The 25,341-nt window shown below is 41.9% G+C and overlaps 1 protein-coding gene across 1 annotated transcript in view; it reads left to right on the forward strand.

Moving 5' to 3' along the window:
• The first annotated feature begins 718 nt into the window (after window positions 1-718).
• Window positions 719-25,341, forward strand: part of KCNH8 (potassium voltage-gated channel subfamily H member 8) — a 501,290-nt gene continuing 476,667 nt past the window's right edge. Inside the window, exon 1 of the mRNA XM_027549713.1 lies at window positions 719-940. Within this exon, the coding sequence (XP_027405514.1) occupies window positions 865-940 (76 nt within the window). The 5' untranslated portion in view covers window positions 719-864. The remainder of the gene's footprint in view (window positions 941-25,341) is intronic.

Here is a 25,341-nt window from a genome sequence, read left to right on the forward strand (position 1 = left end):
GTTTACTTACGTGGCGATTTTCAAATCGATAGCAACAGCAAACTTTTCTAGAAAGGTTTTGTTCCCCTTTCCCCGCAGAGTGGGACCCCGTTCACCGTCCATATAAAAAGCTATTATATCACTTCGTTCTCCTCGCTTAGCGTGGCCTGCGGGGACCAGTGGTCATCCGCGGGCGAGGGGCTGAAGGCTCCGTCTCGGGGCCGGGGATGGGAAGGTGCGGAGACCCCGGCGGCGCCGGTGTCCCGGTTGAGACACCCGCGGACCTGGGGAGGGGGCCGCCCCCGGGGGCGCGGGCGCGGGGCTCGGCGGGGGCGCCGGGAGGGGCCGGCCCCGGGGCGCGGGCGGCCGGGTACCTGCCCGACCTGTCTCCTCCCCTTCGCCGACACCACACCCACGGGACTCCGGGCTCCCCGGGAGAGGGCCGGCGCGGAACAAAGGGGTCTTTGTTCCCCGGCTCCCGGGGCCGGGAGCGGCGCTCGCTCGCGTCTCCCCGCGCCCCGAGCCTCACGCAGCCCCGAGCGCCGCCCTCGCGACCCCCGCGCCGGCGGTCAGGGCGCGGCGCCCGGCAGGGAGGGGGCCCGCGGCGGGGGGACGGGGCTCCCGCGGCCGCGGGGGTGGAGGGCGGGCCAGGCGGCCTCGCCAGGCGGGCCGGGCGCTGCGGGCCGGGCCGGGCGGGCGCCCCGGGGCTGCCCCCGCCGGAGCCGCGCCCCCGCCCTCGCGTGCTCCCGCCGCTCGCAGCGGCCCCTCGCCGGCGCCGGCCCCCTCCCGGCCGGCCCTGCGCTCCCCACTCGCTTCTTGGCACTTTCCTCCCGAGCCATCCTCCGGCACAAACTTTGATGGAGAATTTCACACAGCGCTGGAAAGATGCCGGTTATGAAAGGATTGCTGGCGCCCCAGAACACCTTCCTGGACACCATCGCCACCCGCTTTGACGGAACACGTAAGTCTTGCACTTGGATGAGTTGCATATATGTATTTTTTTTTTTTAAACGATCTTTTCTCATATAAATTACTTTCGTTCCCACTGTCCATTTTGCACCAGGGGAGTGTGTTACCTTCGCTTCCTGCCGAGGTGTCTTTTGTGGGGAGAATTTTTTTTTTTTTTTTTCCAGTGTAGTGTTAACACTTCGGTGTATTTGGCCCCCTTGATTCTTGGGTTTGTCAAGGCTGGAAAAGAATCTGAAGAAAGACCTACATCTGTGTCCACTGTGGGACCCGTAATGTCTCTTTAAAAAATCGGTTTTTATTAATTTTATAAGGTGAAGATGAAAATTGTCCATATTGGTGAATTGCCAATCTATCTAGAGTTTCAAGGCTCCGTGGACAGAGGAGCCTGGCGGGCTACAGCCCATGGGGTCGCAAAGAGTTGGATAGACTGAGCGCGACTAACACAACAACAAATCATAGGGAGAGTTTGGAGTGTTCTTTTTCGGTGGAGCTTCATTCCGAAAAGTCTTTTGAATAGGCATGATCCCATCTGAGTTTAAGAAATGCAACTAGAATCAAGATCACCAAGTGTAAGCTTCCTGTAGAATTCTAAGCGTTCTGAGTTGATCAGAATATCGATTCCTACTTCTCAGGTAGAATAAAATACCTTTCGATCTGGAATTACCCTAGCACTCCAGAAGAGACTATTGTGGAAAGAGATGCGGGGCATGCTAAAGGCTGATCTATCATAAGAGAAACTTTCAACATACACATATGTATTTTGAGGGCGAAAATCACTGGACGTTTAGCTTGTTTAAGCTTCAGTTTAAAAGCAAAGATATGCCCTGTGGATTCTTGGAGACGTGATCACATCTGCGAATGGTTCTCTTTCAGGACCACGGTCAGGTCCCCCTTACTTCCGGGCTTCTCAAGCCCTCCTTCAACAGGGGCGGTTGGTTTTCCTTTGCAACGAGCAGTCTGTGCTTCGCCCGCAGCAAAAGCTATCACTTGGTTTCTCTATGAATGCCCACACCGGCCTCCTAGCTTGCGTTGCTTCTGCGTGTTGTCTTTCCTTTTCTGCCTATACACAAAACTGTGTAGAAAAGGCTTGTAGTGTTTCCGATATCACTTTTTAGGATGATGGCATATATCTCGGAGTTGATGGGGGAGCACACATGTAACAATTTTCACTCCAGGAGTCTGGATACACGGTCTTACTACCGGTGGGAAGTAAATCCTGGACTTATGCGCTTCAGGAGTAGTTAGGAAAGTTTATGTGAGGAAGAAATGAAATATTTACTGGATTTTGTTCCGTTTTTATTTTTGACATCCAGCCTACTTGGGGTGGTTGTTGTGAACATTCTTTCCGGTGGTTTTATCTTTATCTGTAGCCTTTCCCTCCCCTGTTATGTTCTAGATGTGTCAGACGGTATGAGTGAAGAGCAATGCTATGGTCTTAGTCAGATGATAAGAAGAGAAAATATCATTATTAGGCTTTCAAACCCTTGCCAATGCCATCATCATACCCACCACCCAACCTCTACACAACATCACCACTGCTGTCTTCATGCATGATTGTGGTTACTACTATTTATTACATTAGGAACTGATTAGGTTCTAGTGGATGTTATTCTTGAAGTTGAAATTTTAAACCCCAAAGACTTTTGATATTGATTACAAATACATCTATTGAAAATGAACTAATTGGTAAACGGTGGTTGCTTATTTCATTGTCATTTAAAGTTGAATGGAATTCGGTGTGTTCCCAGCATAGCCCTGGGAATGTCAGCAGGGCTATTTTTAGGTATCAGTTGCTAATGAGAGGAGGCTTTGGATCATCTGTAAGAACACCTCTGCCTCTTTCACTGTAACATTTGATAAACAGAGGACATGTAAGAGAAGGAATGGTGTACTACTGAATAGCTCTTTTTCTATTTTGACTACACATTCATGTGAATAAAATAGAAGGTTAGAGGTTTTAAAGCCTTGTTTGGGAAGATCATCATCACATAACCAGCATTTAGTATAATAGCAGAACTGAAACTGTAGAGGGAGAGCATGCTTGGTCTGTGCTGCAAGGGTCTGTGGAATTCCTGGAGGGGACCACTGTGTATGAAATCAATCTGAAAATCAGTGGAGCACAGCATATAATGATACCCCTCATCCCAACAAACCCCATTCGAGGAATAAGGAATCTGTCTTCTCATTTGCACTTCCTTAGAATTGCAAGAAGACCTGAATAATCTGAAACTTAAAAAAATACTTTAAGCAAAAGTTAGCCACACATTTTGCTGTATCTAGCATCATGGCAAACCATTTCAGCTAAATATTTAGTTTATCGTTTTCTATTTTTTTGTATTGACACAATTTTATTAAGTATAATTACTGTCCCTGAAACTCTTTTCCTATGATCATCCTCTCTCTTGATTTTTTTAGAACAGTCATTTATTTCCTTGGGAAAGATAAAACTACTTGCAAGTTTTAAATTTGCAAAATTACCACTTGCCCAAATAAAAATTATACTGGAGAAAGAATAATGCTACTGCACTCAAAACATAGTGTGTTTATTTGGTACATTTTCTGCCTTATTTGTTAGGTATATTTTATAGTCATGTTAACTTCTTACTCTGTTTTATTTTGGGCAATATCATTGAAAAAATAAGGGATCAAACAATAACCCTAGCAAGCCCCCTTAGTTAACCACCATGCGGTATTATTATTATCCCTATTGACTTAATACTGTAGTGGAAAATAATAAATCTTGAAACATCATCTAAAAATTTCTCCCAGGAAAAATTAAATATATGACAATAAAAGCCTATAACATAACCTATAATTTATCAGTTGCTGTATTATCACAGAACAACATCAAAGAAGTTAATAATGCTTTTTATCACCTACTGATGCTTTCCCTGGGTTTCCCTGGTGGCTCAGTCAATAAAGAATCCACCTGCAATGCAAGAGACCAACTTCAATGCAGGAGACCTGAGTTTGATCCCTGGATCCGGAAGATCCCCTGGAGATAGAAATGGCAACCCACTCCAGTATTCTTGCCTGGAAAATTTCATGGACAGAGGAGCCTGGTGGGCTACACTCCATGGGGTCACAAAGAGTCGGGCAAGACTGAGCAACTAAAGCACTACCAGAGACACTTTATTATTTGGCATAATAGGATATTTTTTCTTTTTCATATTTAAGAGGTGACCTCTTTGTCAGGATTGAAAGACAGTAGTGGACAGTTAACTGAAAGTTTTTCCTCGTATGCAGCATAATTTTAACAACTACTGGAAAATACAAATCTTTTCACATAAAACTACCCTAGCATATATTTACTCTTGAAGTATGTTCTCCTGGTAAACTGAATGTAAATGAGACTTAGAAAAACTAAGAACTTGGCAAGTATTGAATATGTGTACCCCATTTAGGGGGAAAAAGTAATTCCAATGAATTTCTTTGACTCAGCATATAGCCGTACTTCTCACTTGAAACAGTTAAACATACACACACACAATCTTAACATTATGACTGCATAATGTTTTATTTTTACACTTTTAATGTACTTAAAAAATTATTTTCAGAGTCGACAATTGCTTTAAGTACATGAATATTAATCTGGACAAAGGGAAGGTATAATAACAACACATAAGTGCATATTTTAAAAAACAGTTTTTCAGTGTGACAAATATTTGCCACAAGGTACCATTTGAGAAAAACACTTTTTTTTTTTTTTGAGTATATAAAACTTTCAAAGAAAAGTGTCCATTTCCAAACAAAGTGGTGCATTAGCCTACATTTTCCAGTCACATCAAAATTTGGCCGGAAAACCTTTTTCCCTTTGGGGTTAGTGAAACAAGGTCGAAGCTCTAAAGGAAGTCTGTAGCCCACTGGACTCTGTCAAGGAGCTTCCAGTCCAAGTACTCAGAAATAATGGAGGCTTAGACACTCACTCGTATTTGCATATGTTTTATGTATTCCTGCGCAAAGTGGTCCAAGGACATTTGTTAAACTGGAATGCTTCCTGTACAAAGGCAGTTCTTAATGGCTTTTCGTCTTTATAGTTTCTTCAAAGTATGTAGATCTCATAACATTGGAAGCACAAAGAGAAGGTAAGGTACCCAGTGCTGCAGGAAGGGAGCACAGTGAAAAAGGGGGCGCTGGGGACTTCCTGAGTCTTTTCTGGGCTATAGTGTGGAAAATATCATCAAAGGCATGTAGCCGATGGAAAGAGTGAGCTCCGCCGTGTGTGGGTCTGTCTGTAACGGGCTGTCCCAGGGAAACACTGGCAGAATCACCTAGCGCTGCATAGATGTCTCCCCACAAGCGGCGATTTGCAGAGGCTCGTTTGTGTTTCACACGCCACGGGAAGTCGCTGTTACTCCCGTTCTTTATGTTCGGAGGGATGGTTCCCGAGCTGGGTTTCTGCTTCTGGGCAGGGAACTGCCGCGCCCTCGGTGACTTGCCTTCTCACGCGTCCTTTAGGTCAGACATCAGGCAGGGACCAGCTGGGCCCTGTGCCCAGGGCTTCATAGGCCACAAGGTGGCAACCAAGTCATCAGCTGAGGCTCGAGGCCCCCCTTCAAGCTCACGTGGTTGTTGGAGGAATTTAGTTCCTTGGGGTTTTAGGACTAAGGCCTCTGCTTTCGTGCCTGTCTTCAGCTGGGGACTTTTTTCAGCAGCTGGTTTCCTTTGGGCTCCTGGTACAAAATCCCTCCCCAGGCGCTCTCACAGCAGAGCGGCTTACTTCTTCACGATGGAATGTAAGTCAGCCATAAAAAAACACTAAATAATGCCATTAGCAGCAGCATGGGAGGATCTAGAGACTGTCATACTGAGTGAAGTAAGTCAGAAAAGGACGACTGTCGTGTGTTTGTCTAGAATGCGGGATCTACAAAAGAAGATAAATAAACGTATTTACAAAACAGAAATAGACTCACTGATTAGAAAATAAAATTATGATTACCAAGGGGCAAGGGTGAAAGATGAAAGTGGAGGTCACTCAGTCATGTCTGACTCTTTGTGACCCTGTGGACTCTAGCCTGCCAGGCTCCTCTGTCCATGGAATTCTCCAGGCAGAATACTGGAGTGGGTTGCCATTCTCTTCTCCAGGGGCATCTTCCCAGCCCAGGGACTGAACCCAGGTCTCCCACATTGCAGACAGATTCTTGACAGTCTGATCCACCAAGGAATATTCCCAAGAATACTGGAGTAGGTAGCCTATCCCTTCTCCCGGAGATCTTCCTGACCCAGGAATCGAACCAGGGTCTCCTGCATTGCAGGCGGATTCTTTACCAGCTGAGCTACCAGGGAAGCCCAGCGGGAAACAGGGAGAGGGATAAATTGGAGATTGGGACTGACATATACACACTACTATATAAAACATAGATAAGGAATAAGGATTCACTGTACAGCACAGGAAACTCTACTCGATACTATGCAATGGCCAAGACGGGAAAAGAATCTAAAAAAGAGTGGATATATGTATCTGTATAACTGAGTCACTTTGCTGCAGAAGCTAACACATTGTAAATCAACTATACTAAAACAAAACAAAAAAAAGCAAGGATGCCTTTCTGTTAGGAGCTCACCTCCATCAGGTCCACCCAGAATAATCTCCCTTTTGATGTACTCAAAGTCAACTGATGAGGGATCTTAATCATCTGTAAAATCCCTTCTAAAATCACATGACCTGTCCATATGCAAGAGAAAGGGATTAGATGAGGTGTCACACGAGGGGTTGGAAATCTTGTGAGCTGGCTTAGAATTCAGTCTACTAACAGTGCTGTCTCACTGCTGTCCCATCACACAAAGCCTAACATTTTCACATCCGTCTTCCTGTGAAGCAGGTTTACTGAGCACAGTCTCTGTAATTCTGTATGCACATGAGCACGGTCTCTGTAATTCTGTACGCACATAAACTCGCATCTGAATCCTGGTGAATATATGGCCCAACTCACGGGGCTGAGGGTGTTTCTTTATATTTGGTGAAGATGTGTGAGTCAGCGCAGCCTAGGACGTGTTTTGTCAGCTGTGTTATCAGATTCTTCATTCTCTGATCTAGGAAAAATGTGGGAGACATAAGGATATTTTCAGAATATTAATCCCAGTCTTTTGACAGTGTGCGCACTCTTTCCAGATAAGGAGGATTCCTGGGGGTCTGTCGGTCTGCGTACTGGAGGGTGAGCAAGCCCACAGCCGTGGCATCCGTCTAGGATCCAAGACGAGTCCTTGCGCCCTGAGCTGACCAAGCTGTTTCCACTTTATTTACCTTCAGAACCACTTGTGTAACTGGGCCAGTATGTGGACTGTTTTGAAGCAGTATGTTTTCCATCTCTTTTTTATGCCTCTAACCATGTTTCAAATTTTAAGAAACTCCACATTATGCACTGTGTGTTGAAGTTGACTATGTTAAATTAAATAATTTTCTTTGCATAAGCTTTATCCCAAGTTTACGAAAACATAGAAAAGAAGAAAAAAAGAGGGAGAGGGAAGAACAAATTGAGAAGAGGGATGAGTAAGGAGGGAATTATTTATTTTCACTCTTTTGACTTGAGAGATGAATTCTTTATCCTGCAAAAGACTTATCATGTAGGTTCTCAAAACTTTCCTGCAATGAACAAAGTGTTTGATTTATAAGAATTTGGATTTAGGTATTTACCAGAAACCGACTTCCCTGGTGGCTCAGTGGTAAAGAATCAGCCTGTAAATACAGGAGATGTAGGTTCGATCCCTGGCTTAGCAAGATCCCCTGGAAGAGGGCATGGCAACCCACTCTAGTATTCTTGCTTGGGAAATCCCGTGGACAGGGAAGCCTGGTGGGCTACATCCATAGGGTTGCAAATGAGTCAGACATGACTTGGCTAACAAGAAATGCATTTCTTTGAATGAGTGAGATATACTAATAAAAGAAAAATTTTGCTACATGACCTTTAAAAGTACCAGATAATTTTGTTTTGACATCATCATACATGATGAAGAGCATGGAGAGGTAAACATGTTAAGGATGGGAGCTATACCCCAGTGTATTTTTCCTAGGCTCTGGCATTTGGTGTTGCCTGTAGACCAGACACGATGCTCTTCTGGGAAGGCGCATTCTCTCTTAGGACGTCTTTACTTTATTCAGTGAGTCCAACATTTCCTCGAGGACATTTAATCCACGCTGACTCTATACAAAGCCATTATGCTAGGATCCTCGGGGTAAATCAGGCTTGTCCTTCTCTAAAAGAGGACAGGAAATGTATGCACAGATCCCATTGTCGGGTCGGATGCGAGTGTTCAGCAAGTGAAGGAAAGGGCTGTGCGCGTTTGGCTGAGGGAGGAATAGCTTCTCCAGGGGGCATCACACAGTAAATGACTTCCGGGTGGGCATGCTTGGCTCGTATAAGATAAGGGCAAAAAATAATCTTCCATTTACTTTGCCTACTTGTGTAGCACTTGTCACTGAGCCTAGGAAACTGAAGACACTCCTTTTTTTTCTTTTTTAAACTCAAATATAGGTGATATACAATATTATATGTTACAGGTGTACAATATAGTGATTCGCAAATTGCAAAGGTCATATTCCACTTATAGTCATTATAAAACATTGGCTGTATTTTCCATGTTGTACAGCATATCCTTGTAGGTTATTTTTTACCTGAAGGTTTGCACCGTCTTAATCCCCTCGCCTATACTGCTCTCCCTCCCCTCCCTCTGAAAGTGTTCATTCTTTCCAGCTAGAGATTACTCGCAGCTTCCATGAGAGTTTACGATATTTTTCAGCTTCTACCCATTAAGGGTTACAATACTTGGTGTCTGAATTTTAACCTGGGCTCTCTGAACGAAGCTGAGAGTCTCAAGCTCATGGGCTTCAGTGGGAAAGAGCTACATTGGCTTGGTCTTGCCTTTGAAAAAGCAAGATATTATTTTATTGTGTGTGTGTGTTTATCTGGCTCTTATGTCTAGATGCTTTGAATTAATTCTTATAGGCTGTCCAAGTGTGTAAACCAAATCCCTAAGATCCTTTTTCTTACTGTGTCTTAATAAAGCCTTCACACTTGAGCAAGGGTCCCCTATTACGCAGTGAAATTGTGTGGTATTCATTTGTTTATGGATATCTGCTTTGCCCACAAAGCCAGCTTTCCTTAGGAAAGGGGAAGATTGATTTCTGACTGCGTGGCTGAGTGCCTTTCTCCCCCAGGGCTGCTCACCCCTGTGTTGTTCTGTAGGACTATGCCTGTGAAGAGGAAAAGTAATTGAGGGTGTGCTAGCCCCCGTGAAGCGACTGGAGAAACGCCAACCCTCAAAGGGACAGAACTGCCACTTCTTCAGAGACAGTAGGAATAGGCCTATTTGCTGATCCTGTCTAAACACTGTTTTTAAACCCATTTTGGTTTAGCAGCGCCTGCAAACAAAAACGATGAGGTTTCAACTTCATCTGTGGCATAGTTCGTACTTAACAACTGCAGCAACTGAAGAGTTTTCTCAGTAATTTAAACAGTCAAATGTGGTTCTTGGCTTATAAATTCCCTGGAAAATTAATTTTGCTTTCCTTTTTAGCTGTTAATACAACTAACTATCTCCCTTAAGCCCTTCAAAATTCACATGACCCCAAGTGAACAAATAATCTTTTCTAGCCCAGGAAACCTATTTGTTCTCTGGCACTGTAATTGGCATCCCACCCACCCATCTCTTCAGGCTGGAGCTCTGAGCTAGCCCGAGCGGCCCGTCCATCTCATGGGTCATCAGGCTTGAGGTTTCACGTGGAAATGCCATGATTTGGTGCCTTGCTTCTCTCTTGCTGCTTCTGCTTTAGTTTGGATCCTGTTTCTCCTGGGCATGATGGCAGCTTTACTCTTCTAGACTCTTGCGGGCATAAGCCTCTGTCTGACCCACTTGTGGCCCCTTTCAGTCTGCATTGTCCCGAGAGTAATTTTCTGTAAAAGCAGTGTCATCATTTAACCCTGTAACAGACGGTTCCCTGCCACCTCTTAGAGGGGCTCCAAAGCCCTCAGTGTCATCTGACCCCAAGGCCACTCTCAGAATCCTGTCCAGCCGCTGCCTCCTAAGGCTGCAGACACCGTCACCCGGAACCTTCCGGGTCTCTGCCTGGCACCTGCCCTGAGGCTGCAGAGAGTCAGGCGACCTTTTCCCTAGCTGCCACAGTGCCTTGCTCAGGCCGTGCCTTAGTCAGCTCTTCTGTGTGTGCTGACGACCTGCTTTCAGCACTCAGCCATCAGCTTCTCCCAGCTTCCTCTCTTGGGCTTATGCTGGGAAGAAAGTCTGTGCTCAATAAATGTTTCTTTGGGTAAAAGAATTCACATTTCTTGAAGACCAGGTTTGTATATTGACTGCCTTTATTGCCTTTCAGTGATAACTGCTGCCCTATTTATACAGAACAATGTGCTTAAATGTAGTTTTGAAACATAATTCTAGACTGGCTTCTAGCCCTTCATTTCCACATGGGTGAAGTGCTAATTTCTTTTACGGAACTCTGATGGTAACAGTGACTCCCACTTGGGGCCTGTCTGCGTTCCTGCTGTGTGGCTGGCTGTGTGGCTGGCTGCTGCTTTATCTGTTCCTACACAGACCCGGCTCAGCAAGGAGGCAGGCACTTCAGCGCCCTTTCTGTACCAGATGACAGGACTCAAGCTCCAAATTTTCCCAGCGTTATCACAGTAGCCTGTGATTTTTCTACTATAGCCTGTGATTTTTCTACTATATCACACTGCCTCTAAAATGTGGTTTTTTTAATAGTAAGTATAAACAGGCTGGGGCAATGTGTGATGGCATTTCTAGTTTCTGACTCTTGCAAAAAGGGATTTCTGCTTTAAAGAGTTTAGCCTTTTCTGGTTCATATACTGTTTTCCCTTTTGATACTTGTCATTTAAGGAATGTTTTTCGATTGGCACTTAAGACTTGTATCTGGAACTACTAAGTGCACTCACTTGCAAAGCAGTTTTGCTCATCAAAGAATATCTACTGTCCATTTTTTTAAAAGAAAAAAGTAAACCCATCTTCTTTGAGATTTTGGTCCTTAGCATTTACTGACTTTAGAACTTTCTGTGGTGTTTTTGTTGTCAGGCTAAGCTTTCTATAGAAGATATTCTAATTCTTATTGCTGTTATAGTGACATCTTTTTGTATTTTTACACTACTCATGTCTTACACAGGAAATTCTTCTACTTATTTTGAGTCAACTTTTATGGGAGGAATATATTCTCCAGTGTTACGCACTTTTCAGTTCAGTTCAGTCGCTCAGTCGTGTCCGAATCTACGACACCGTGAACCTCAGCACACCAGGCCTCCCTGTCCATCACCAACTCCCAGTTCACCCAAACTCATGTCTGTTGAGTCGGTGATGCCATCCAACCATCTCATCCTCTGTCGTCCCCTTCTCCTCCCACCTTCAGTCTTTCCCAGCATCAGGGTCTTTTCCAGTGAGTCAACACTTCGCATGAGGTGGCCAAAGTATTGGAGTTTCAGCTTCAGCATCAGTCTTTCCAATGAACACCCAGGGCTGACTCCTTTAGGATGGACTGGTTGGATCTCCTTGCAGTCCAAAGGACTCTCAAGAGTCTTCTCCAACACCACAGTTTCAAAAGTATCAATTCTTCAGCGCTCAGCTTTCTTTACAGTCCAACTCTCACATCCATACACGACCACTGGAAAAACCATAGCCTTGACTAGATGAACCTTTGTTGGCAAAGTAATGTCTCTGCTTTCCAATATGCTATCTAGGTTGGTCATAACTTTCCTTCCAAGGAGTAAGCGTCTTTTAATTTCATGGCTGCAGTCACCATTTGCAGTGATTTTGGAGCCCCCAAAAATAAAGTCTGACACTGTTTCCACTGTTTCCCCATTTATTTGCCATGAAGTGATGGGACCAGATGCCATGATCTTCGTTTTCTGAATGTTGAGCTTTAAGCCAACTTTTTCACTCTCCACTTTCACTTTCATCAAGAGGCTTTTTAGTTCCTCTTCACTTTCTGCCATAAGGGTGGTGTCATCTGCATATCTGAGGTTATTGATATTTCTCCCGGCAATCTTGATTCCAGCTTGTGCTTCTTCCAGCGCAGCGTTTCTCATGATGTACTCTGCATATAAGTTAAGTAAGCAGGGTGACAATACACAGCCTTGACGTACTCTTTTTCCTATTTGGAACCAGTCTGTTGTTCCATGTTCAGTTCTAACTGTTGCTTCCTGAGCCTATTTTAACCTCAACCCAGAAAGCTGTTTCTACTGTGACTCCACGAGCGCTGGAGGAGAGTGAGTGTCTTGGGGCTGCAGCTTTCGTATCGCTCTGTAACTTTTGGTTTGAATAAAAGTAATGTGGTTTAAGTAAAAGATATGATAATGGCTATTTGCCTAGCATTTCAGTATATCCGTTCTTTCATTCCATCGCTTGAATTACTTTTGAACTGATCGATAAAAAGTGGCTTCCTATTGTCATTTTTAAGTACATGTATTTATTGTAAGGGAAGCTGAGCATTATTTAATATATTTAAGTTCTATTTAAATTTCCTTTCCTGAGCATATTTGTTTATTCATATTCATTACCCTTTTTTAATTAAATTGTTTCATTCCCTTTTTGACATTTGTGAGCTCGTTACATAGTAACACATGGAGCACTTTATTAGTGATGTGAATTGTGTATGTTTCCTCCAGTTTTGGTGGATTTTAGCATTTTTATGTAAATAAATTAATCAATTTTCCTTTTATGATTTCTGTGTTCTGTGCCATACTTAAAGAGATGTTTTCTATTCTGAAATTATTAAAAAGATATATCCTATATATATATGTGTTCTGTGTGTTCTACCGTAGTTTCATTTTGTATATTCATTTTTTCTACTCAATACATTGTATAATTTGATCTATTGAGTACAATGTAGGGATCAGATTCTTCCTTTCTAGATCTGTATCCATTTTTCTAACAATATTCTTCCATAATTCTCTTCCATGCTGATTTTAAATGTCTAGATTATCATATTCTACATTTGTCTGTGTAATTCTATTTTTGACTTATTACATTCATTTATCTTCTTCTTAATGTGTAGTTTCAGTTTTAATTATAGAAGTTTTATGTGTGTTAAAAGTCTCATTCTATTCTGTTTCCCCTCCAGAATTTTACTTGGCTAATCGTACTTATTTGGAAGTCCACAGGAACTTAAGAATCAGATTATCTAGTGGGAAAAACCCCTCATGGTATTTTTAATGCAATCTCCTGTAGGAAAATAACATTTTTATAATGTTGAAAATTCATATCCAAAAATTTGCTGTATATTTTTATCTTTCACATCTTTTGGGGGGGATTCTCAATAAAGGTCTTGCGTATTTCTGGTTTATTTGATGCCTAGTAATTTTATCTTTGTAACTGCTAGATAAAAATCGATTCTTTCCTTCCACTGATTAGTGTTTCTAATGCAGTCATGTTTATTTATTTGAAGCCTATTGATTCTTACATTTTTTATTTTTCAGTCAGCTTACTGAGTTTCTATTATTCTTTGTAATAATTTTGCACTTGGATTTTTTAGGTTTTTAGATAAGAAATAATATTGCTGTCAAATAATAAAAAGTTTGCTTTATTTTCAATTTTCACAGCTGTTACTTTTGTCCCTTTAATTTTTCTGTTGTCTAGTTGTTTTGGCTAGTATTATAAATACTAAAAAAATGGTGATGATAAAGAACATCTTTCTTGTTTTTGACTTCAATGGGAATTATTTTAGTGTTTTTCTAATAAGAATTTTTCTGGTTTTTAGTTTGAGAAATATTTTATTATTAAGAGATTTTGTTATGTGTTCTTATTTTATCAAGCAGTTTAATCAATTCTTTTCATAACCTTTCAAGTAATTCTGTGGTTCTTGTTGAATCAGTTAATAGATTCTTTTGACAGATTTTATAATTTCAACTATCTTTCAATAAAAATTTCTTGAATGTCTTGCTGGTTTTTACTTGTTAATATTTTATTTAGCACTTCACTTAGAATTTTACTTGTTAGTGTTTTATTTAGAATTTCAGAGTGTGTGTGTGTGTGATATTCATTTTTTGTATGTGTATGTTATTGGCTTTTTGGTGGGGGGATCCACACATCCATATTTTTGCCAGTTTTAATGTGGTCTCATTGGGTTTAATATTGGTACCAGATTGTTCTTAATTTAATATATTATCAGTCACTGTTACATTAAAACAAGTCAGGATGGGCTGGTAGGTCTCCAGTTAGTTCTGCAGCTTCGGCTCATGGCAGTTTTCTAGTGGTGTCTCAGATGTCTGTGTACTGAATGCAGTCCTTACTTGAATGGGTCCTTAAATCTGAAAGATGCCCAGCAACAACACACATCTTGTATCCTGGCATTTTCCAGGTGAAAGATAGGTATGCATGTCCTTTCCTAGAACAGCACGCATGTTGCACAACACCCCCCGTAACACCGTGTCTTGCAACATGCGTGACACTACAGGCCCACAAGCTAGTGTGCTCGGTAGGAGACATGGGCTAAGCGTGCATGAGTGTGTGACATTTGTATCTATCGTGGGCACCCATACTGGGGCAGTGTTACTGACCCCTTAACATCAAAAGCCACAAATCTGCTGAATAAGCATCAGCATGTTTTCATTTTTTAAATTAGTATCTGATGTCAGAAAATTGTGCCTGCAAGTGACAATTCATCCCAGAAAGTAGCTTGGTCATAATTGCTGTGCACCATTGTTACCTAGTTCAGATTCATACTGCTTGCTGCACAACAGGTCAGTAAGTCAAGCGACGAGTTGTTGCGGCAAGGAGTATTGATTGTATTTGAAAAGCCAGCAGACGACGAAGATGGTGGACCAGTGTCCCAAAGAGCCTCTTACCTGAGTTAGAATCATTCAGGCTTCATTTATCCTTAAAGGGTAGGAGGCTGTTGCAAACTTCTTGGTGCAAAAGTCCTTTGTTCTTGCAGCTGTCCTTATAAGTCTGGTACAGTGTTCCTAAAAAACTCCAAGACAATTGTTCTTTTCAGGTCTACAATTTGTTAATCTCTATGTGAATGGAAAAGTGTTATACCTTTAAACTTCAGAGCCTCAACAATGGGTATTCTGTGTATTTCCGGCTCTAGGCAATGTTCTTTTACAAACGTCTGGAGTCAGCTTGACTAAGCTGGGGCCACACAGCACAGATTAGAGGGAAAGGAAAGGAAAGGAAACAGTCTCTCAGTCGTGTCCGACTCTTCGCGACCCCATGGACTGTAGCCTACCAGGCTCTTCCCTCCATGGGATTCTCCAGGCAAGAGTACTGGAGTGGGTTGCCATTTCCTTCTCTAGGGGATCTTCCCCACCCAGGGATCAAACCTGGGCCTCCCACATTCCGGAATAGGCAGACGCTTTAACCTCTGAGCCACCAGGGAAGCCCAGAGGTAAAGGAACAGACCCAATAAGTTTGCTCTTCTCTACGGGGGCATGATTTTCCATTTAGATCAAAGAATTGATCTTCTAAATGAATTTCATTCATTCCTTCTTTTTTTTTTTTTTTTGGTGAAGTTTATAATAGTATAATTCACATGCCATATATATGGAATTTAGAAAGATGGTGACGATGACCCTATATGCGAGACAGCAAAAGAGACACTGATGTAAATAACAATCTTTTGGACTCTGCGGGAGAAGGCGAGGGTGGGATGATTTAAGAGGGTAGCTTTGAAATGTGTATATTATTGTATGTGAAGTGGATCACAGGTCCAGGTTTGATGCATGAGACAGTGTGCTCAGGGCTGGTACACTGGTGACCGAGGGATGGGAAGGGGGGGGGTGGGAGGGGCTCCAGCATGGGGAACACATGTCCACCCGTGGCTGATTCATGCCGATGTTTGGCAAAAACCACCACAATATTGTGAAGTAGTTAGCCTCCAATTAAAATAAATATATTAATTTAAAAAAATTACATACCATGAAATCATCCCTTGTAAGTATAATTCAATGAGGTTTACAGAAAACCTGTAGTCATAAAACTACCACCACATTCAAGATAGGCAACGGTGTCTTCCCCTTCCCACCAAAGGTATTACCCTCCTCCCACCTCCAGTCTCTAGGGACAACTAATTTATTTTTTCCCCTTCTTATAGTTTTACCTTTTCTAGGATACATGGCTACTGTGAAACCGTATAGCGTGTAGCATTTTGGTGTGGGCAGGGTGCTTCTGGCCTCTTTCACTTACCATAATGCTTTTGCAGTTAATTTTTTTGCATGTGTCAGTAGCTCTGTTTTATTGTTGAAAACTTTATTCAGTTTTAAATTTGAGTTTCCTGGTACACAGAAAAAAATGAAGCAACAGTGGGTTAATGTATTGATTCAATAGTAGAAGAACTTAGTGTTCATACCATCAAAGTTTTCTATGAAAAATTGGTTAATTTTAATAATACTTGAGTTTTTGCATCAAATTCATGGATGTAAGTAAAGCTTTCCCAAGCTTGTCTTATAGAAGATAAATCATATATTAAGTGTTACCGTAAATTCAGTTAAATGAATCCTTAAAAATAAAATTACTTGTTTTGTGGTGACAAGAAAAATGTAAATCTGATGGAGTATAGTGTCATAGTGAAGATAACACATGTCAAATTAAAAAATATATGCAGGAGGAAGAAATGTGCTTCAACTTGGTTGTACATTTTTGTGTCCAAAAAGTTGTATATTCTAGCAATCATTGGAGAAAGAAATTCATGGAGAAGAAAGTGACAACCCACTCCAGTATTCTTGCCTGGAGAATCGCATGGACAGAGGAGCTTGGTGGGCTACAGTCCGCGGGTCGCAAAGAGCCGGACACGACTGAGCGACTTCACTTTACTAGCAATCATTATAGAGGGTATCATGCTCATAATTACCAAATATGTTTATATGTGAAGAATTTATTATAGCAGTCACACTATGTGATAATTGTTAAATACAGGAAAGCATGTGGTGTGCAGAACTTGGTTTTTCTTTTTATTGCCATCATCAGCCAGAATTTTAAACTGTCTGAGCGTTTGAATGAATGCTTTGTAAACAGCCTAAGTGCCTGACAATTATTATTCTTTTCTGAATGAGCTTTTTGTACTTTCTTTTCATTTTGTTTGAAATCACTTGAAAATATTTAGTCAAAGAATTTAATCAGCAGAGTATTAAAAAACTTCATTTTAATGGATAGCAAGTATTGTAAACCAAGGTTAAAGACAGGAGAACTGTGAAATGTATCACTAGATAAGAAAGGGGGAAAGTGAAACAGTAAGAGCTCTAATTCTGTGCTAGATTTAAGAATTTCCCTTGGGAATATTTGGAATAATTTAGCTTGGAAGACTTTGCTTCTGTCTTTAATTGGGCACATTGCTCAGTACTGAAACTGAACACAGTTGAAAAGTTCTGTCGTTTTGCAGCACCTACATTTGACAAAACACTAAGAAGAATCACAGAGATCCTTTTTATGACAATTTCTTGTATGGTAAAATTTGTATTGTACCTTTTTTGAAGGTAATTTCTCTGAGTAATGAAAGGAGCAATGAGAGATTTGGACTGAAAAACTTAGATGCTCAACATAAAAAGTAGAGGTTTTCTCACTGCAGTAAAATATTGGGGACAAATAGAATTGAAAATATTCTGTGCATAGCAGACTTTATCATGTGTCTTTAAGGTAGTTCAGCAAGTACAGAGCATTTTTTCAGTTAAAACTTTTTATGGTCTATAGCAAAGAGTTAATTGAAGATGCCTACAATTTCAAATTTATTAAGCATAAAATGCACCACTGAGGAAAACTACAGGAAATTTATTTATTATAATAATATAATATAGATACAAGAGAGATATTATTTAGATTAATACCAGCAACTTAGTGTAAAAGACAAATATCAGTTCAGTTCAGTTCAGTCGCTCAGTCGTATCTGATTCTTTGCAACCCCATGAATCGCAGCACGCCAGGCCTCCCTGTCCCTCACCATCTCCCGGAGTTCACTCAAACTCACGTCCATCGAGTTGGTGATGCCATCCAACCATCTCATCCTCTGTTGTCCCCTTCTTCTCCTGCCTCCAATCCCTCCCAGCATCAGAGTCTTTTCCAATGAGTCAACTCTTCGCATGAGGTGGCCAAAGTACTGGAGTTTCAGCTTTAGCATCATTCCTTCCAAAGAACACCCAGGGCTGATTTCCTCTAGAATGGACTGGTTGGATCTCCTTGCAGTCCAAGGGACTCTCAAGAGTCTTCTCCAACACCACAGTTCAAAAGTATCAATTCTTCAGCGCTCAGCCTTCTTCACAGTCCAACTCTCACATCCATACATGACTACTGGAAAAACCATAGCCTTGACTAGATGGACTTTTGTTGGCAAAGTAATGTCTCTGCTTTTCAATACGCTATCTAGGTTGGTCATAACTTTCCTTCCAAGGAGTAAGCGTCTTTTAATTTCATGGCTGCAGTCACCATCTGCAGTGATTTTGGAGCCCCCCAAAATAAGTCTGACACTGTTTCCACTCTTTCCCCATCTATTTCCCATGAAGTGATGGGACCAGATGCCATGATCTTCGTTTTTTGAATGTTGAGCTTGAAGCCAACTTTTTCACTCTCCTCTTTCACTTTCATCAAGAGGCTTTTTAGTTCCTCTTCACTTTCTTCCATAAGGGTGGTGTCATGGCTATGTATATAACAAATGTGTGAAAATATAATGAAAAATCATTGTGTTTAGGTTATTTTATTTCTGGTAATATATAGATGCCATCTCAAAGAAATAATTTTATGTTTCAAAATAATTTTGGGAAAATGGAAGTCTGTAGGTTCACTGATATTGTAAAACGAGTCAATAAAAAAAAAAGATGCTATACTCATTATATAATTTTATTCTTTGGTACCTATTTTAACTTTCAAAGGCATCCTCAAGTCATCATATGTTATGCCCACCTCATAACAAAATCTTCAGAACTCTTTGAAGCCACTTTTTGCCCTGCCTTAGGTCTCCAAGTACAAATGTTTTTACATTGGACTTTTAAATTACCTTTGAGATTATCTTCTGTGATAGATTGATGAAGTTGAGGAAAACTTTATCTCCCAATTTTAATTGTTAATATAAATAAAATTAAAAAATAAAAATAAAAGGGTTTATATAACACTGTCAGCTGTTTCTTTAATTTTGATATACCAGATAGCTTGAATGGAAGTGACTTGGGTTTCTCTTGCCCTGTGATTGTTCCTAAAGATTTTTATTGTCTCCTTTTTAGAGAAAAGGAGGCAGAGGATCCTAGAGAGCCTCAGGATTTTGCCTCAGACTATCACATAATTGAAAACCCATATTCTTCTTTCAACTTTACTCTGATTACATAGAAAGAAGAAAAGGAGAGGAGAATTGACAGTTAATGAAGCACAAGCTGGAATCAAGATTGCCTGGAGAAATGTCAGTAACCTCAGAAATGCAGATGACATCACCCTTATGGCAAAAAGTGAAGAACTAAAGAGCCTCTTGATGAAAGTGAAAGAGGAGAGTGAAAAAGTTGGCTTAAAACTCGACATTCAGAAAACTAAGATCATGGCATCTGGTCCCATCACTTCATGGCAAATAGATGGAGAAACAGTGGAAAAGTGAGAGACTTTATTTTGGGGGGGCTCCAAAATCACTGCAGATGGTGACTGCGGTCATGAAATAAAAAGACGCTTGCTCCTTGGAAGAAAAGTGATGACCAACCTAGACAGCATATTAAAGAGCAGAGACATTACTTTGTCAACAAAGGTCCATCTAGTCAAGGCTATGGTTTTTCCAGTGGTCATGTATGGATGTGAGAGTTGGACTATAAAGAAAGCTGAGCACAGAACTGATGCTTTTGAACTGTGGTGTTGGAGAAGACTCTTGAGAGTCCCTTGGACTGCAAGGAGATCCAACCAGTGCATCTTAAAGAAGATCAGTCCTGGGTGTTCATTGGAAGGACTGATGTTGAAGCTGAAATTCCAATACTTTGGTCACTGGATGCGAAGAGCTGACTCGTTTGATGCTGGGAAAGATTGAAGGCTGTAGGAGAAGGGGACGACGGAGGATGAAATGGTTGGATGGCATCACTGACTCAATGGATGTGAGTTTGAGCAAACTCCGGGACATAGTGATGGACAGGGAGGCCTGGTGTGCTGCAGTCCATGGGGTCATAGAGTCAGATACGACTGAGTGACTGAACTGAACTGAACTGAGTAACCATGTATCCAATGCTGTTTTTGACATTTCATTTATATTAGTTTATTTAATCGCTACAATTCTGCAAGGTAGATGTTTTTATTCCTACTTTGTGGATAGGAAATTAAAACCCAGAAAGGCTGAATAAATTGTCAAAATGACACACTTTGTAATTAGTGAAGTTGGAATGGATACATATTGTTTTGACTATAGCATTTTGTGTTTAATAAGATGACAAGCACTTGGAGCTGAATCGTAAGGCATGCCGTTTATCAGGGTTAAGACCTTAGTGGTTAGGGTTGACTTCAATTTGAGACACGAACCTTTTTTGTGCTTTTAAGAACATGTCCTTTGGGAAACTCAATTAAGAAAGTTATGAGTAGCATGTTCTCCAAATGGCATTTGGTGGATTACTTCAGCAATGGTTCTTTTTATGTGAGGGGTCGTGGCCACTGGCATTGGTCACTTGGGTGGCACACATCCAGAGCTGCCTGTAGAACATGTAACATTTTAAAACTGCCTCTGGCCAGTCAGTGGCTGTGTAGGAGCGGGAGGAGGCGTGGGGAAGGGTGGGATTATAAAGAAGCGTCAGGAAGCTTTCTGGGGCCTCCCTGGTGACTCAGAAAGTAAAGAATCTGCCTATAATTAGGAGACACGGGTTCTACTCCTGGGTCAGGAAGATCCCCTGGAGAAGGAAATGGCAAATAGATGGGGAAACACTGGAAACAGTGTCAGACTTTATTTTTCTGGGCTCCAAATTCACTGCAAATGGTGATTGCAACCATGAAGTTAAAAGACGCTTACTCCTTGGAAGGAAAGTTGTGACCAACCTAGACAGCATATTAAAAAGCAGAAGACATTACTTTGTCAACAAAGGTCCATCTAGTCAAGGCTATGGTTTTTCCAGTGGTCACGTGTGGATGTTAGAGTTGGACTATAAAGAAAGCTGAGTGCTGAAGAATTGTTGCTTTTGAACTGTGGTGTTGGAGAAGACTCTTGAGAGTCCCCTGGACCGCAAGGAGATCCAACCAGTCCATCCTAAAGGAGATCAGTCCTGGATATTCATTGGAAGGACTGATGTTGAAGTTGAAACTCTAATACTTTGGCTACCTGATGTGAAGAGCTGACTCATTGGAAAAGATCCTGATGCTGGGAGGGATTGGGGGCAGGAAGAGAAGGGGATAACAGAGGATGAGATGGCTGGATGGCATCACTGACTCAATGGATGTGAGTCTCACTGAACTCCGGGAGTTGGTGATGGACAGGGAGGCCTGGCATGCTGCAGTCCATGGTGTTGCAGAGTCGGACATGACTGAGCGACTGAACTGAACTGAACTGAAAGCTGTTAGAATGCTCTCCTGGGCATAGGGGGAAGGGTAGAATTATAGCTATAGTACTAGGAATAAGACACACTTATTCAATATTCTGTGTGTCACAACTTCTTGATGAGCAGCCTTTCTGGCATATTATTAGTTGTACTGATCCAAACTATTGCATAGAGGAGCCTTGAGAAACAAGTGAAATTGACAATGAAGCTATTGAAATTAACAACACAGAGTAATTGTTTGGCAGTAAATTCATATCAATGTTCTTTTTATCAGTAGTACAGACTTGCCTGCTCTGTTAGTTGTCTGTTGGTTAACATAGCTGGCAAGTTATGGGCTGGTTGGGAGGTCAGCTAATCCATGATCCAGCCTGGGCTTAGCTGTGCTGCGCTGGGCCTTTGACTAGGCTCACTGGCTTCTGCATCTTCAGGGTCTGCCCTGTCTGGTTGGTTCACGGGAAGCTGACCCAGAGGCGTTTCTGCTCCATACGTCTCTCTGTATATGCTGATCTGAGTCGGATTCTGTGACCATGGCAAAGGCACCATAAAGCCAGCCCAATAATAGACTTATTAAAGACTTTTCTTATCATGTTTGCTAACATCTCAATGGGCTTCCCTCATAACTCAGTTGGTAAGGAATCCACCTGTAATGCAGGAGACCCAGTTCTATCCCTGAGTCGGGAAGATCCGCTGGAGAAGGGACAGGCTACCCACTCCAGTATTCTTGGGCTTCCCTGGTGGCTCAGCTGGTAAAGAATCCGCCTGCAATGTGGGAGACCTGGGTTCAATCCCTGGGTTGGGAAGACCCCCTGGAGGAGGGCAAGGCAAACTGAGTCATTTGGGCAAACGTAGCTGAGGGAATAATGCTCCTCCCACAAGGAGCAGGCACAGAGAACGGAGCACCGGAGTCAGTAACAGCACTTGCTTTGTTAATATTATCTCTGTGGGGGTGGGGCATGCGTCTTTCAAAAATGAAAAGTTAGTTCTTAAAAAAAGTTTGGCTGTGTTTATTTTCTTTGTAAAATGACAGTCTGGTATCTTTAAATGGCTTTATTTCCTCACATGCTGTCAAAATTTAAACAGAATGCCATAGAATAGAAAATGTGTGATGTTACTTGTTCGATTTATGAAAATGTTACAAAAAGAGAGGGTCCGAATATTGGGTTGGCCAAAAAGTTCGTTCGGATTTCGCTGTAAGCTGGTGTGGATAAACCTGAACGAACTTTTTGGCCAGTCCAAAATTTCTCTGTAATGAGAAAGCACACACGTGAAAAATACACGTTTGTGTGCTGTTCTGCACAGGTCACCTACTCCGACAAGAGTGGAAGTCACAGGACCATTGCAGTCTTCCCTGTCCTGTTGATGGCATACTTCTTGTTCCTACGCACAGGTCCTTGGACACAGTTAGAATATCAAGTGCGTGTTGAATGAATGAAACTGCAAAATGCAAAGAAGTCCATTCTCATCATTTAAACGATTTTTTTATAAAGGTATTCATTCATTTACTTGACTGCACGGAGTCTTGGTCGTAGCATACAGGATCTGTATCTCTGACCTGGGATTGAAGCTGGGCCCCTGCATTGTGAGCTCAGAGTCTTAGCCTCTGGTATTCATTCATTTACTTAACTGCACGGAGTCTTGGTTGTAGCATACAGGATCTGTATCTCTGACCTGGGATTGAAGCTGGGCCCCTGCATTGTGAGCTCAGAGTCTTAGCCTCTGGTATTCATTCATTTACTTAACTGCACGGAGTCTTGGTTGTAGCATACGGGATCTGTATCTCTGACCTGGGATTGAAGCTGGGCCCTGCGTTGTGAGCTCAGAGTCTTAGCCTCTGGATCACCAGGGAAGTCCCTTGCCCTCTCGTTTAAAGGTTTCATGAAGTCAAGGACTTTCCTAGGTACGTGGAACCAAATTTGGTTAAATTACCCATGCTGGAATGCTATCTGGAGAAGGAAATGGCATCCCACTCCAGTATTCTTGCCTGGAAAATTCCGTAGACAGAGGAGCCTGGCAGGCTAATCAAACAGCAGACACAGTCATACCAGACCTACCTACAATAGTAGGGTGGGGATAACAAGAAAACCAATAGCTTTCTTTGAAAGTCAAGTTGAAGATGGTGGTGGTATATAATTTTAAATTCTACACTGAAATGGAAGGCAACAAGAGATACCTAGAATCCTTAAGGAATGTTTAGGCCCTTAACAGTTCTCCCAGTGTTTCTGTAACAAAGTCACTGGTGTGTGCTGTTTGACACAGGTGACCAGACCACTCATGGTTAGTACAATAGGGATGAAACTCCTCCAGCAGTTCAGCTGTGGTGCTGGACGTCAGTTGCAAGTGACCAGAAAGATTATAGCCAAATGCCTCTGCTTATTAGATACCTTGATATATCTATATAATACTTCCTAATTTTCCTTGTTACAAGTGCCTCTTATTTATTCTTCACATACAATGAGTAGGCATGGCAGAAATTTTATCCCCATGCTACAAATGAAGAAATTGAGTATTAATTATATCACTGCAATTCACCTTATTCGAATTTCACCACTGTTACATGTACTTATTTGCATATGAGTGTTTAGTTCTGTGCGATTTTATCACACGTGTAGATTTGTGGAACAACCACACAGTGAAGCAGTCAAGATACAGAACCATTTTATCACAAGAATACCCTCGTACAATCTTTTTACCATCACAGCTACCTCTCTCCCTACCCCCAGCAACCTTTAATCTGCTCCGTGTTTCTATAATTCTGTAGTTTCAAGAACATGGTATCAGTATTAGAATTCAATAAATATTTTTTGAGATTGACTGTTTTTCACTTAGCGTATTTCCTTGAGGGTCCATCCATGTTGGTAAAGTTGATACACACATTTATCAGTAGTTGGTTACGTTTTATTACTGAGCAGTGTTCCATCTATTTGTTTTCTAGCTCCAGCTTCTCCATCTGTAACTGGTATGGAGTTGGTTCTTAAGTTGCAACTCTAAACATGATTTGTCTGAACAAATGCTTTGAAAAAAGGCTGAAACACTCACAAGGAGTCAACAGACCTGTAAGGTATAAACCTTAGAAAACTGGTATGTGCTGCCTCAGGTGTTTAAGTGTAACCCCAGGCATCTAAGTTGTTTTCAAATATGAAGGATGAAGTGTAACAGCTTTCATTGATGTGTTTAGAGAAGGTGCCTCATTAACAATTTTCCTCAGAACTTGTGGAGAGGCTGAATCCTCATCTCTCAAATAAAAATAGAAAAGAATTAAAAATATAATTATGAGATCAATGCCCTATCTGCCTTTTAACCTGACCTTCAGCATCTTTAGGGGACTGATATTCACCTGTCCTCCTTGTCCCCCTCCCCACCCCTCTCCCAACTAGAGCAACTCTGTGATCATCTGCTTTGCATGTTGAGCTTTGCATCAACTTTCTTTTGAGGAAAGAGTTTTGTGGCAGAAATTCTGAAGACATCAGAACTGTTACCTGCACATCCTGTAACTGCGATTGTTTTACTGAATTACCTCCCCACCCAACGTCACCCCCTGTTCCAACCCACTGTTACAGGGTCAGTCCTCTCCTTCTGCTTGGGGAAAATCTAGGTCAAGTTCTGTGACACTTTGGGTCAACACCAGGTAATGGAAAGGTCTTTCCATTACTGTAGCTTAGGTTAACGAAGATGCGATGCAATGTAATAGCCGCAATTTCCGTCTTCCTCTGAAATGACACCTGCTTCCCTCCCACAGCAGTGGCCCAGTTTGGCCTCTGTTGTGGGACAGTCTCCTCTTTGCCATCCATTAGACTGTCCCAGGCTCTTCCAGGGCTGAGCCTGGAGGAGAGAGGAGAGATAGCGGGTGGAGAAGTTCTTGGCTGATGAGTATTACCATAAGCTGCCGGCATTTGGGAGCAAAGCCGAAGTGAGTTTGCTACCTGCTGTTCCAGCCAAGTGGTAGAAGCCATTCTGGTTGGTCACTGCCCTT

This window comes from Bos indicus x Bos taurus, chromosome 1 (assembly GCF_003369695.1).
Source record: "Bos indicus x Bos taurus breed Angus x Brahman F1 hybrid chromosome 1, Bos_hybrid_MaternalHap_v2.0, whole genome shotgun sequence".
NCBI classification, from domain to species: Eukaryota; Metazoa; Chordata; class Mammalia; order Artiodactyla; family Bovidae; genus Bos; species Bos indicus x Bos taurus.